Source organism: Galeopterus variegatus, unplaced genomic scaffold, assembly GCF_000696425.1.
Source record: "Galeopterus variegatus unplaced genomic scaffold, G_variegatus-3.0.2 Scaffold6836, whole genome shotgun sequence".
Taxonomy (NCBI): Eukaryota; Metazoa; Chordata; class Mammalia; order Dermoptera; family Cynocephalidae; genus Galeopterus; species Galeopterus variegatus.
Window position 1 is genome coordinate 65,464 of NW_007732947.1, and position 13,144 is coordinate 78,607.

General features: G+C 53.4%; 1 protein-coding gene across 1 annotated transcript; it reads left to right on the plus strand.

Moving 5' to 3' along the window:
* Positions 1-2: 2 nt before the first annotated feature.
* Positions 3-6,640, plus strand: C1QL1 (complement component 1, q subcomponent-like 1; the record flags this gene model as incomplete). The annotated part of the gene is made up of 2 exons (XM_008591325.1): positions 3-425; positions 6,018-6,640. Coding segments are annotated over 2 exons (603 nt in total), but the record flags the coding sequence as incomplete, so codon positions are not given.
* Between the last annotated feature and the right edge of the window lie 6,504 nt (positions 6,641-13,144).

Consider the following 13,144-nt stretch of genomic DNA (forward strand, 5'->3'; position numbering starts at 1 on the left):
CGCCCCCGCCCTCCACGCTGGTGCAGGGCCCCCAGGGGAAGCCGGGCCGTACTGGCAAGCCCGGACCCCCAGGGCTTCCCGGGGACCCTGGTCCACCGGGCCCTGTGGGGCCGCCCGGGGAGAAGGGTGAGCCAGGCAAGCCGGGCCCTCCCGGGCTCCCAGGCGCGGGGGGCAGCGGCGCCATCAGCACGGCCACCTACAGCACGGTGCCGCGCGTGGCCTTCTACGCCGGCCTCAAGAACCCCCACGAGGGTTACGAGGTGCTCAAGTTTGACGACGTGGTCACCAATCTAGGCAACAACTACGATGCGGCCAGCGGCAAGTTTACGTGCAACATTCCCGGCACCTACTTTTTCACCTACCATGTCCTCATGCGCGGCGGCGACGGCACCAGTATGTGGGCGGACCTCTGCAAGAACGGTCAGGTGGGCCAGGCGGGGGCATGGGGCTGGCCTGGGGACAGGGCTCCCAAGGAGTCCAGGGCAAATGGGTACCCGATCAGAGTCAGCGGGCGCGCCAGGCGGGCACAGTTGGAGACCCCACAGTAGCCCTGCTTAGGCATCCCATGCTGGGATGGTCGGAGCCAGCGGGCATCCCGACTCCTCGGTTCCTGGCGCCGGCTCCAACGCAAATGCTGCTGGGCACCGGCGTCACGGAAGTGCAGGAGATAAACCCAACTAGTCAGAGTGCAGGGCTCCGGGGCGCGCGGACTGTTCCTTAGGGGGTTGGCCCTTGAGAAGCAGATTTAGGCTGATACCAGCAGAGCCTGGATTCAAGCAGATACCAACGGGCGATAAGGGAAGGGCAAGGATGGGCTCCGGGGCACCGTGTGGGGAGAGGCAGCCTCTGCGTCCGTGGGCGCCTAGGCGCGCGGGTTTGCGCGCAAGCAGAGAAGGCGGGCTGCGGGAAATGTTTTGGGCACAAAGGCAAAGAGAGCTCGGCGCACAGAGCTTTAGCTGTAATACATCCCCCGCCCTCGGGAAGGGACCATTGGGCAGATCTGACACCCTTTGCAAAATCCGGGACTGTGCGGTCCCTTCCCACTGTGCCACAGCTACCCCGCGCAAGAAGGCGGACTTCGGTGCCGGGGGTGGGGTGGAGGAGTTTTTCCTCCTGAAACGGGGCGAAGAGATGGAAACTCACCCTCCTCTCGGTCTCCCTGCTCCAACCCCTCCTGACTCCTGGAGTGTGGGCACATCCTTTCCGTCCCTTGTCCCCATTCCAGACACCGGAGCTGGAAGGAGCCAAGTGCCCAGGGACTCTGGTACTGGGACCCGCGTGTGTTCGGAGTTCTCCTTGAAATGGCTGGCCCCGGGACCGATCTCGACCCAATCCTGCCCCAGGGCAAACATACTCAGCTCTTTTGATACCACCTCCCTTCCCAGTGCTCGCAGCTCACGGTGGCATCGGGTCCCAGGGCTGAACATTCTCATGGAAGAAGGGGACCCCTGGTCGGAACTAAAGCTGGGCTAATGGGAGTTAGGAAGGAATCTCTCCGACTGAGACCCAAGACCTCGTTGGAACCCTTCCCACCGCTGGACTACCTTGAGGCTTTGCTGGCCTGCAGGTCTACAAGGCTTGGGGTTAGGGGAAAGGGCAGGCAGGGGAATCAGCAAAAAACCCACCAGGTGCTTGTAAGCCTGCCCCCTCTTCCCTTTTCCCTGCCTTGCCACTGCCCCCCTCCCAGCTCCCTCTTTGGTTTCTCTCTCTCCCACGCCTCTTTATCTATCTTTCTCTGTCTCTTGCCCATCTCTGTCTGCCTGCCTTTCCTGTTTGTCTCTCCCAGGGTTTCTGGCCTCTCTCCCCTGGGTCTAACCTGCCTCTTTGTTCTTGGTATCTCTCTCCTCCACTTGTGTCTGTCAGGCTTCCCCTCTTTGTCCTTAGTTCCTGACCAAATGAGAGCCCCCAGTATCCCGCAAGAGTTTATTCTGCAGACGGCACCACGATTCCCCTTATTAATCATCAATAAGGGATACAGCAATGTCACCTTCATCAATGGAATTTCTTCCTTTCTCAAAGAAAGCTTAGGCTGGCACAGAGCTGAAGTTTTAGGGGGCTGGGTGTTTGCCTGGATAGGGAGGCAGTCACCAGGCCACTGATGGGGCCTAGGCCCTACACCACCTCAGGGTGTCATCGCAGGGCCCCAGAGATGAGGCAAGAAGAGACCCCAAAGATGGTGTGTGCTTGGGGCTGGAGCACCTGCTTCAGTCACTGGGAGGTGGAACTGTTGCAAAATCTCCTTTCCCTTCCAGCCGGGACAGGGGATTAGCAGAGCCTGATGAAGGGTGCTTGCTAGAGGTAGGATCACATGCTAATAGGAAAAGGAGGTGGCTTTAACTTGGCGTTTCAAAGACCCAGCACTTTAACAGTTATTCAGACCCTACTGCCCCTCCTAAAAAGAGAAACCTACAGCGCCCTCCCCCACATCCTTTGTGACTTCTCTTTCCAGATTGCCTAAGAAGCTCATTTAATCTCACTCATTCCACATATTAGTATTGAGCTCCTACTAGGAGCCAAGTGTGGGGCTTGGTACCAGGGATTCAGTTGCCCTCCAGGACGTCATGGCCTGTGCAGGGGGCAGTAGTAACCATAGAGTAACACACCCAATGAGTACTGTGTTAAAGATGGGCTGGGAACCCAACTGGTGACTCCTGTCCCCAAATGTGTTGGCTGGGAGGAATGGCCCAGTTGGGCCTACCCTGGCTCAGACCAAACTGGTGGGGGGAGAGGATGGTGAACCTGGGTCCCCAAGGTGAGGAGACATGGCTCAGGAGAAAATAGAAGGTCAAGTGTGGGAAAAGCCTGGCTCAGAGGTGGACGAGGACATTCAAGTAAGCAGAGGGAAAATGACAGGGCTGAGCAAGTGATGGGAACAGAAGAGAGGAGCTTGCACCACCCATGCCTTCAGGACCAGGGGCCACCCTGGTTCTGCACTTTTCTTTCCTAGCTTTCTGCCTGCAGAGAGGCTTCCAGAATTTCTTTGGGAAGGCAGAACCAAATCTGGGCTCTGGCTCTTTTCCCTGGCAAGATGGGTTTGGGGGATCACCGCCTCCATGCCAGTTGCTGAGGCCCCCTCTCTGTCGTTCTCTGAGACCCACTTGCCCCTTGCCCTGGGGACAGCTTTGAGTTGACACTCTTCCACCCAATAACACCAAGCCCTGGCCATTAAAACTTGAGGAGGCTGAGGAAAGAGCTCTAGGTTGGGGTCTGTGCCTGAGTGAAGAGAGCTGCCTGGCTGCCTCTAAGATCCACAGTTCAGATGGGTCAGGGAGGATGCAAAATTGCTAAACTGGACTGGGGACAGGGGCTGTGTGGGGACATGCCAGGGCCTATGGTCAGGGTGCTACTTGTCCAGGGAAGGGAGCTGTGGGGAGATGAGAATTACAAATAGGCAAGGGCTTGAACAACGCAGTCTGATTGAGGTGAGAGGTGGTGGCGTATATAAACTGAGGGCTAGGGCCAGCCCGTGGCTCACTCAGGAGAGTGTGGTGCTGATAACACCAAGGCCACAGGTTCGGATCCGTATATAGGGATGGCCGGGTAGCTCACTGGCTGAGCGTGGTGCCGACAACACCAAGTCAAGGGTTAAGATCCCCTTGCTGGTCATCTTTAAATAAACAAATAAATAAACTGAGCGCTGCAGTATAAAGACTTAACTGGAGATCAGCCTCTCACCGGGTGGTGGGAGATGGCCCCCAACTACTCCCTCTGGCCCCTAATACCTTTCACAGCACAGTGCGCAGTGCCTGGCACAGTAGGGATGCAGTAAATGTGTAAAAATATGTCTGCTGTGGGCCAGGCTGGCTGCCTGTGGGAGCCACACTTGCACATCCAAGACCCCAGCACTAATCTGGGGACAGGGACATGTTTCCTGAATACCACTCCCTCCCCACCCAGTTCCCCTGGTCAGACCACTGCCTCAATTTCCCCTCCTGGCAACTCTTGAGGAGGTGATTCTATAGCGCCCCCTCGTGACAAGGCCCAGACTTGCTTTCCTGCTTCCATGGCAACTTCAATCACCCAAACTTCCCCTTTGCCCTCAGGAGGAGCTGGATGTCTCAATGGTTTCCAGTGTTGGGCAGATAATTGAGACCCCTGGATTCTGGTCCCCCACTGTCTAAGGATGGAAGAGCATAAATTCTCCCTGCCTCCATGGATAATTAGGATAATTACGGCAACAATCATGGTGATGAATAAATAATAAACAAAAGCATAACAGTTCTGATGCCTGTCACATCACCAGGAGATTCCTGATGACAGATGACTGTATTCTAATGGATTTGGTTATTAAGGAGCACACTGTTTTAATGAGTTAAGGCTAAATTAATCTGGGTAATAAAAATAATTGTTATTAGTAGTAATTTATTAGCAAAGATAATGAAATGCATGTATAATAATAAATACTACCAGGATTAGGGCCCAGGGAACAATACAAGAGTTGGCTGCTTGCTTTCAGCCCTTCCCTAGTAGCTTAAAGCCCCACCAAGATTTAAATTTTTTTTCCCTTACTATCAAAAGGTTTTTACAAAGATGGAAGTGGTGAGTCAAGGTCTTATCCATTTTTCTAGACAGAGAAACTGAGCTCCTTGACAGACAGCACCTCCCCTTATTTTATCCCCCCCTCCCCCTTTAGCTGGACCAGGAGTTTTCCCAGCTAAGCACCGCAAATAGTTCCTTCCTAGGCTGGGGAAGGAGAGGTTGAGGGAAGAGAGGGAGAGATTGGGCTTTAAGTGGAGGGTGGCATGCAGATGCGTTGGGTCCTCTTGGTTGCAGCTTTACTGCTGAGGCAGCAGCTTTGGGACAGCTTACCTGCAGTTCTGCCTTCAGCCCAGGAGAGAGAAGGGCCCCGCCCCTAAAGTGGCTTGGTTCAGTCCAGAGGTCAGCCCTGGTAGGGGAGGGTTCCTTTCAGGGAAGGGGCAGGATAGGCAGGGGCTGTCCAAAAGCCTGGCTGAGCAACCCCACCATGCAGCGTCCCCACCACCACAAGCCACAGTCCTGGAGATGGCTGTTCTCTTTCCATTTTCTACCCGGCATATCCTAGAAAGGCCCCAGATCCTAAGGCTCAGGCATTGTGTTGCATCAATGGTTAGAGAAGAATATCTTATTGCTATAGTCAGAGCCCCCAAAAGTGACAGCAGGCATCAAACCCAAATACTGGGGCTCCCTTGACCCATTGTCCTGCCTGTCCCTCCTCATCACCCATCAAGATAAGGACCAGCAAGGATGTCAGATCAGATAGAATCACAGAGGGATGCAAGGCCTGAATTCCCTTCTTCCCACCCAGTTCCTTTCTACCACCCTAGGGTGAGACAGGAGGAGCCAAAAGTCCTCTTTGGGCAGGGTGACAGTCACAGGTATATAGCTACAACTCCTTGGAGGCTGGCACCCAGGCCCAGTCCGAGCCTTGAGAGGGGAAAGAATTACCAGGCCTTCCATCTCATTGTCCTTGGGGAGAGACTCTGGAATGAACGTCAGACAAGGAGTGCAAAGACCCAGCCCAGGTTGCTTATTAGCAGCCTGGCACTGGTTCAGCCGCCTGACCTGTGGGGGCAACGTGCACCCTTGTATGCATCCACTGATGTAAGATGGGGCAGATGTAGTTGAAATGTAAGACATCACTACAGTTATCAAAGCAGAGGGGAAGGAATGATGGGGAGAGAAGGGAAGGCCCTCCTGGAGGGCCGGAGAATTCCTCTTTGCAGGGAAGGACTTCCAGGCTGAGACATCCTGGGGACGTTGAGCTTCTCAGCAGGCCAGATGGCCAGACTTGGAGGAGTTAAGGAGGAAGACTAGACTTGACTCCAAGTTCAGGCCCAGATTAGACCTGCCCTAGAAATCCAGGACCCCTCCTAAAATGCGCTCTCTATGATTGGAGGGGGTTGGGGGGGGAGCCGGAAAGAAGCAGGCCGAGCGCCCTGACAGACGGGGCTGGAGGCCGGGCTGTGGTCACGTCTAGTCCCTAGGGGGCTGCCTCACCTCCTTACCCTCTCACACCCGTCCCCCAAACGCCCCCGCAGGTGCGGGCCAGCGCCATTGCCCAGGACGCAGACCAGAACTACGATTACGCCAGCAACAGCGTCATCCTGCACCTGGATGCGGGCGACGAGGTCTTCATCAAGCTGGACGGGGGCAAAGCGCACGGCGGCAACAGCAACAAATACAGCACTTTCTCCGGCTTCATCATCTACTCCGATTGAGCTCCCCGCGTGCCCCCCACCCCCGGGACACCCCCGGAACAGATGACGACCCGTCCCCTGCCCTCCCCGGCTCTGACGCCCCTGGCCTGCCCTGCCACCGCCTGTGCTGCAGCTAGGTCCTCCCGCTGCCTTCCCGCAGAGCCGGGCCCGACGCCCCTGTCCTGGTCCTCGGGAGGCAGTCGACGGCTCTGGACCCCGGCCCGCGCTGTATATTTGTACAATAGGACTATTTACCGCCCGCCCCCGCCTGCCAGCCCGCCCCAGCTTGGGGAGAGGTCGGGGCAGGATTGCTTCCCGCCTTCTGATGACCTGCCTTCTGGCTCTGGGTGGCACCGCCTGGGGGAGGGGTGGGTTGGGGGCTGGATAGTTTCTCAGTACCCCCAAATTCCCGGCCAGGCTGCTCCCTGTCTGACCAAAGGTATAATAAAAACATTTCCACCCCATGGGGGTTTCAGTCTGTACCCAGGGGAGGGCTGCAGGAGGGGACCATGGACCCTGCCTTCCTCCAGACTGGGAAGGGCTCTGGTGAAAGCTTTTGGGGCAAACCGGATGCCAGAGTCAGACCTGCTCCAGGAAGGGGTGGACAAAAAGACCCAATGCTCACCACAGCCCAAGTGGGCCTGGGCAGCCGGAATGGGAAACAGCCTGGTTACATCATCTTCCGTGATGGAGAAGTTTCATTTTTGCATCACTGAAGGTGGCATCACCATTCCAAAGGCACAGGCAATCTTTAAACTGGGAGACTAGGTTCTTGTCCCTGTGCCACTGTGTGTGATCCTGGGCAAGTCACTCCTCTCAGATTCAATTCTGTGTTAGTGACAGGCATAGAAAGGAACAAGCTTTGCACTAAAGTCTGGTTGACGTTGGTCCGAGTTCTTTACCACTGGTACATTAGTTTTCTCATGTGCAGGTAAGGAGACCTACCTCACTTGAGGATTACAGAGCTATAATGTATGTGCTCAATAAACAGAGCTTTTATTATTTACACATCTTTTTTTTTTTTTTTTTTTAAAGATGACCGGTAAGGGGATCTTAACCCTTAGCTTGGTGGTGTCAGCACCACGCTCACCCAATGAGCTAACTGGCCATCCCTATGTGGGATCCGAACCTGTGGCCTTGGTGTTATCAGCACCGCACTCTCCCGAGTGAGCCACGGGCTGGCCCTACACATCATTTTAAAGTTTGCAAAATGCTTTCAGATATGTCATCTCAAGTTTTGTGCAAACAGCCCTGGGAGGTTATTGGATGAGTAGATTCTATTCTTCCAAGGAGGCTAAACATCTTGCTTAATGTGACCCAGGTGCTTAGTTCTGTGATCGCACTTGAACCCAAGACACACTAAGTCTTCCTGCCCTGACACTACCTCCCTCACCTGTAACTGGGGGCCATGACAGCCACACAGGACATTCCTGAATAACTATAGCTAATGTTTAGAGAGCACCCACTATGTATCAGATACTATGTAAGAACTTTACAGGTATAATCTTATGGATATGTGTGCGGGGTAGGGAGTGGATTTGTGGGAAACGTTCTCATGCCCTTTAAGATGGATGCTGTTATTTTATCCATTTCTCAGTTTAGATGAAGAAACTGAGGCTCAGAGAGGTTAAGTAACTTACCAAGATCACAGGAACAGGAAAATGCCAGTATTTCAACCAAAAATCATGCTCTTGGGGCCAGCCTGTGGCTCACTCGGGAGAGTGTGGTGCTGGTAACACCAAGGCCACGGGTTCGGATCCCATATAGGGATGGCCGGTTAGCTCACTGGGTGAGTGTTGTGCTGACAACACCAAGTCAAGGGTTAAGATCCCCTTACCGGTCATCTTCTTAAAAAAAAAAAAAAGGGCCGGCCTGGTGGCGCACTCGGTAGAGTGCGGCGCTTGGGAGGGCGGCGGCGCTCCCACCAAGGGTTTGGATCCCATATAGAGACCGGTCTGCTCACTGGTTGAGCACGGTGCGGGTGCGACACCGAGGGTTGCGATCCCTTTGCCGGTCACAAAAAAAGACAAAAAGGGAAAAAAAAAAAAAATCATGCTCTTACCCAGTACACCATATTTCATAAAGAGTCAAGATCTCCAAAGCAGAACTGAGGATGGCTTTGGGGCAGCCTGAGCTCAGCCCTTCCACTCCCACCCCAGCCCTGCAGAGGCCTGATGTATTTACACGCATCTGCCCTAGGCAGCAGCCACAGGGTAAGCCTCTTGGAGAATCTCAAGGCTCTACATTGATGAAAGGTCCCATCTGGCCTCCCCTCCCCAGTCTGGTTCAGCTGGAGAGACAGGAAGGAGGGATGGCCTCCCTCTTGGCCAGGCCCCATGTATGGACCCTTGTCATGGCTGGTAGACTTGAATGACTTTCTTTATCCTCCCTTCTCTCCCCTACTTCCCCCCATTGCCAGCTGTGGCCATTTAATAAAATTAGCTTAATGCTTGTTCCTTCCCTGTGGGGTCTGGAGATTGAAATCTGCGGGTCCCCACAAACCCAATAAAACCCCTGGCAGGTCTGGCTGGAACTAGAGACTCGGTGAGAAGAGTGATTAGATTAGAAGGCATACCTCCTGTCCCCCAGTGCCACTCACAGACCCCTGTGATTCTTTAATGGCCTCATTGGCCTGGAATTACCCAGCCACCACACCTGGGGGCTCCCTGCCCTTCCCCAGAGGCTACAGGGACAGGCCTAAGCCTGTGTTACAATAAAAAACATGTTAGTCATTTCTGTAGTGAGTGCCTAGCTGGCTGGCTGGTTTGCTTTCTTTTCTTTCTGGTGACTTGACAGTCCTCATGTCATTTTGAGAGATGGGATGAAAATCTCCATTTTGCAGATGAGGAAATCATAGTCTGAAGAAAATTCATGACTTGCCCATGGTCATGCAGTAAGTATGTGACACAGCTGGGACTGGGCTGAAGCCTAGGACTTTTTCTACCTTTGCAGATACCAGGAGTGACCTGCAGTGCTAGCAGCCAGCAGCTTGTCACTCAGGCAACATCCCAACTGCAGGGAAACATACTGGGGAAGTGTCTCCCACATCAAGCAGGGGCTCCCCAGGGCAGAATCTGTTTTTTCCCTCAGACTTGCGACACCCGAGGGTAAGGATTGTGTCTCCACCCTCAGATTGGGAAACTTCCTGAAGGCAAGACCTGTGTCTCCTCTGTCAGACTAGAGGGCCTCAAAGACAAAGACTGTTCTTTTTTCCTTGTCAGCTCCTTTAGGGTGGGATATGTATCTCCACTGAGACCAGGGATTTGGGGATTCTTAGATGCAGAGACTGTGGCTCCCATGAGAGGTTCTGAGGGTAGACACTACTTTTTCTGTTAAACTAGACTTTTCTGAGACCAGGGGACAGCATGCACTCTTGAACTGGGGGTTCCCTCAAGGAGCAGCTCTGTCTCCTTATCTAACTAGGGGCTCTCTGAGAGCAGAGGCTGTCTCCTCTTCAGACGGGGGGTTCCCTGAAAGCAGGACATGTGTCTCCCCCTTCTACATTCAGGGGCTTTTTCCAGCACAGGAACATTCCAGGGGGCAGAGCTGAGTAGACGGTGGAAAGGAGGCTGGACAGGCAGGAGGGCAGTTGACTCTGGAGGAAAGAAGCAAGAAGCCCCCCAGGCTCCCTCCCCCTTAGAAAGATGTGTGATTAATTAACAAACAATGCCCCTGCCGGGAGGGGTGTGAGGACGGAGGTGCCCCTGGAGCTCACCCACATGGGGAATGACAGGTCATCCTGTGCCCGTGCAGCTGCCAGCCCTAGGGGCTGGTGCTGCCCTGGTTTCTAGGGTTATGGGGACCAGAGGGGACAGCAGGCCCACCACTGGGGACTGCCCTAATTGGGTGACTTTGCAGGAAGGCCAGGCAGGTGTGCTGGGCTCTCTGCTTCAGCTTGCTACAAACACATCTGCCATGGTGAGGTCTAGGGGTTAATTGCCTCCCGTGCACTCCTGGTAACCGATATTTCATTTACTGCTTAGAGGGGGAGCTGCCCAGAGAATCAATCCTGGACAAGTGTCCAGGAGACAGGGGAGCTGGGGAAGCTGTTTCCTGGAGGAGCTCTGAGCACAAGAGGATGAGGCAGGAGGCAAAGACCTGGAGAAGGTGGCCAATTGCTCAAGGCTACTCCCTGCCTTGCCTGAGTTCCGCTAACCCTGACAACAGCTCCAGGACCGCCAAGGGCTGGAAGAAAATTCCAGGGTTCCAGAGGCCACACTACCCCAACAAGCTGCATTGTTTCCCATGCCCTGATTCCTTCTGCGTTTATTTATCCAGGTGCCCTCTGGATAAAGCTGTAGCAGGTTAGATGCTGTTAATAAGGTTATTTTCATAAGTGATAAAGGTATATTTGAAAAGCAGAACTGGAGGTGTGAGCTCTTCACTCCTTTCCAGGTAACAAACCTTAAAATCCTACAAATGAGGTGATAATAAATTGGAGGTGAAAAGTCTGCACATGTTTGGACCTGGAAGGGGGTGCGTGGATTATTGAGAGGCGGCAGGTAGGGGCTGGAGGAGAGAGGGACCAGAGGGCTACCCGCCTGCCATGCTTTCCATGTGCAACCCCTTTGCCCCATCTTCCAAAATTGAAAATCAAAGCCACAGAAAGGGCAATTCCCATTACACAGCTGTAGAAACTTAAGACCCAAGAGGAACCCAGGGTTGCTCAGGTTGGCTCAAGGAAAAGCTAGAACCAGAGATAGCAGGACCCGGTAGACATGCAGGAAGTGGAGTCAGAAGAACTGGGTTCAAGTCCTGACCATGCTCAATGTTTCAGGAAAAAATACTTTACTTCTCTGAGCCTCAGTTTCTGCATCTACCAATGGGGCTGGGTAAGAAAAATATGTACTTGAAGGGCAAGGGATGAGAACCTGTTTGGTAAGTTATGAAGCAAAACGCAAGTGCATCATTATTATTACAACCCAAGTCTCCTGAGCCCGATGATTTCAAGTTCTTTTGTTTGTACTTCAATGCCCAGGATGGATATGATGATCATCAAAGAAGATGAAGACATGGGGCCAGCCCGTGGCTCACTTGGGTGAGCGTGGTGCTGACAACACCAGGTCAAGGGTTAAGATCCCCTTATCAGTCATCTTTTTTAAAAAAAAGAAGATGAAGACACCTGGGTTGTTCTACCTTGGTAACGCCAAAGTGAGTGTCTGGCACTAGGGGAGGTCTTGGTTTGGGTTTCCAGGATGTGGCGCTAAGTATTGAGAATGGAGTGCCCCGAGTCCTTTGGTCTCCAGTGTGCGTTCCCCACCCTTCTGCTCTGTGGTCTCCAGTTTGGGTGAGAACTCAGGGATACCCCCGAGGCCCTGGCCCACTCATCTGTGCCTGTCTCAACTAGCTCTGCTTTCAACAAACATTACTGAGCGCCTCCTATGGGCAAGGCCCTAGCTTGGTGGTGAGGATCCAGAGATGGACCACCCAGATTCAAGATTCCAGCAGAAATCACACAAATACATCCAAGACATGATGGCTTAGAGGGCAGGAAGCCTTCACAAACTGTTAACAGGGATTACCTCTGAGGCAGCTGGACTAAGTGGCTTACTATAATGTTTGAAAAGGTTTTACAAATTTAAATTCTTCCAAAATTTGAGCCTGTCCCTGGAGTTGTTGCTGAAGCTGCCCTTTGGGTGATGGGGCTGAGGGGTAGAACCCAGGCATCTGAGGATTTGCCTCCTCTTGCCCAAGGGCTTGGGGAATACTGGAGCTGGAAGAACAATGTATGCTCTCATGTCTGTATCAGCAGCTAAGCTATGACAGTAGCTTATGTATCAGCCAGTGGTCTAAGAATTTCACATGTATTCATTCATTTAAGCTTCACGACGATCCTCAAGGTAGTTAATATCATCATCCTCATTTTTTGGATGAGAAAATTGAGGCACAGAGAGGTGAATTAATTCACCAAAAGTCATGTGGCTTAGCCCTTCTGGGCACACCCCTTTTGACTGGCCATTTCCTACTTCTGTCCCTCAAGGAGAGGAAGGGTTGAATCTCACTCCCTCCCAGTCAGAGTAGTCTTTCCTCCCCTAAGTCACCTGGCACCCTTCTCAAGATGCAGGCTGCCAGGCCAGGGTGGCTTGTGCAGGGGGTGGGGCTCCCGCCTCTTCCCAGATGGTAAAGAGCATATTTGAGGGCCCCCAATGCACAGGCCCCTTTGTCCCCTGAGTGATGATCCCTGAACTGGAATAAGAAAACCGCCTAGGCTAGGAGAGTTACAGTCCTCTCCCTGCCTGACCAGAGCCAGGGATGGATCTGCTAAGACCTTGGCTACTTCAGCTGCCTGCAGACCACCCTTAGCCTGCTCTTCCATGAAGCCTTCCTGGACGCCCCCAGCAGGTATCAGCCTGTCTCCAGAGCCAGACTGAGAGTATCTTTCATGTAGGACAGTGTCTCACTCAGTGCATAACATTGTGCTGCCACATGCGAGTAATAACCATTCTACCGTGATAGCAGCTATTTCAAGCATCTCTCACTCTCCTTAAATTTCCACCTTTTGGGCTGGCCCGGTGGCGCACTGCTGCAGTGCGCCGCTTGGGAAGTGCGGCGGGGCTCCCGCCGAGGGTTCGGATCCCACATACAGACCGGTTCCCGCTCACTGGCTGAGCGAGGTGCGGGCGCAGCACCGAGGGTTGCGATCCCAATCCAATGGGTGATCACATCCCCTGCCCCACAGAGAGGCCAGAAGTCACAAGATGGAAACTCCATCAACTTTCCACCATAAGATCCACAAACTTCCCTGCTCTCCTTCTTTCCTCCCTCCATGGAAGATGCTCTACATCCTGTATCCTCCTACCAGGGTGACCTACCTGTCCTTGTTTGCCCAGGACTGTCCCAGTTTTAAACCTGAAAATCCTGCATTTTGTGAAACCCCAGTCCCAGCCAGGCAAACTGGGATGGTTGCTCACGCTACCTCCCACCTTCTTGGGGACTGTAGTTGATAATCATACCTCCCTATTAATCTT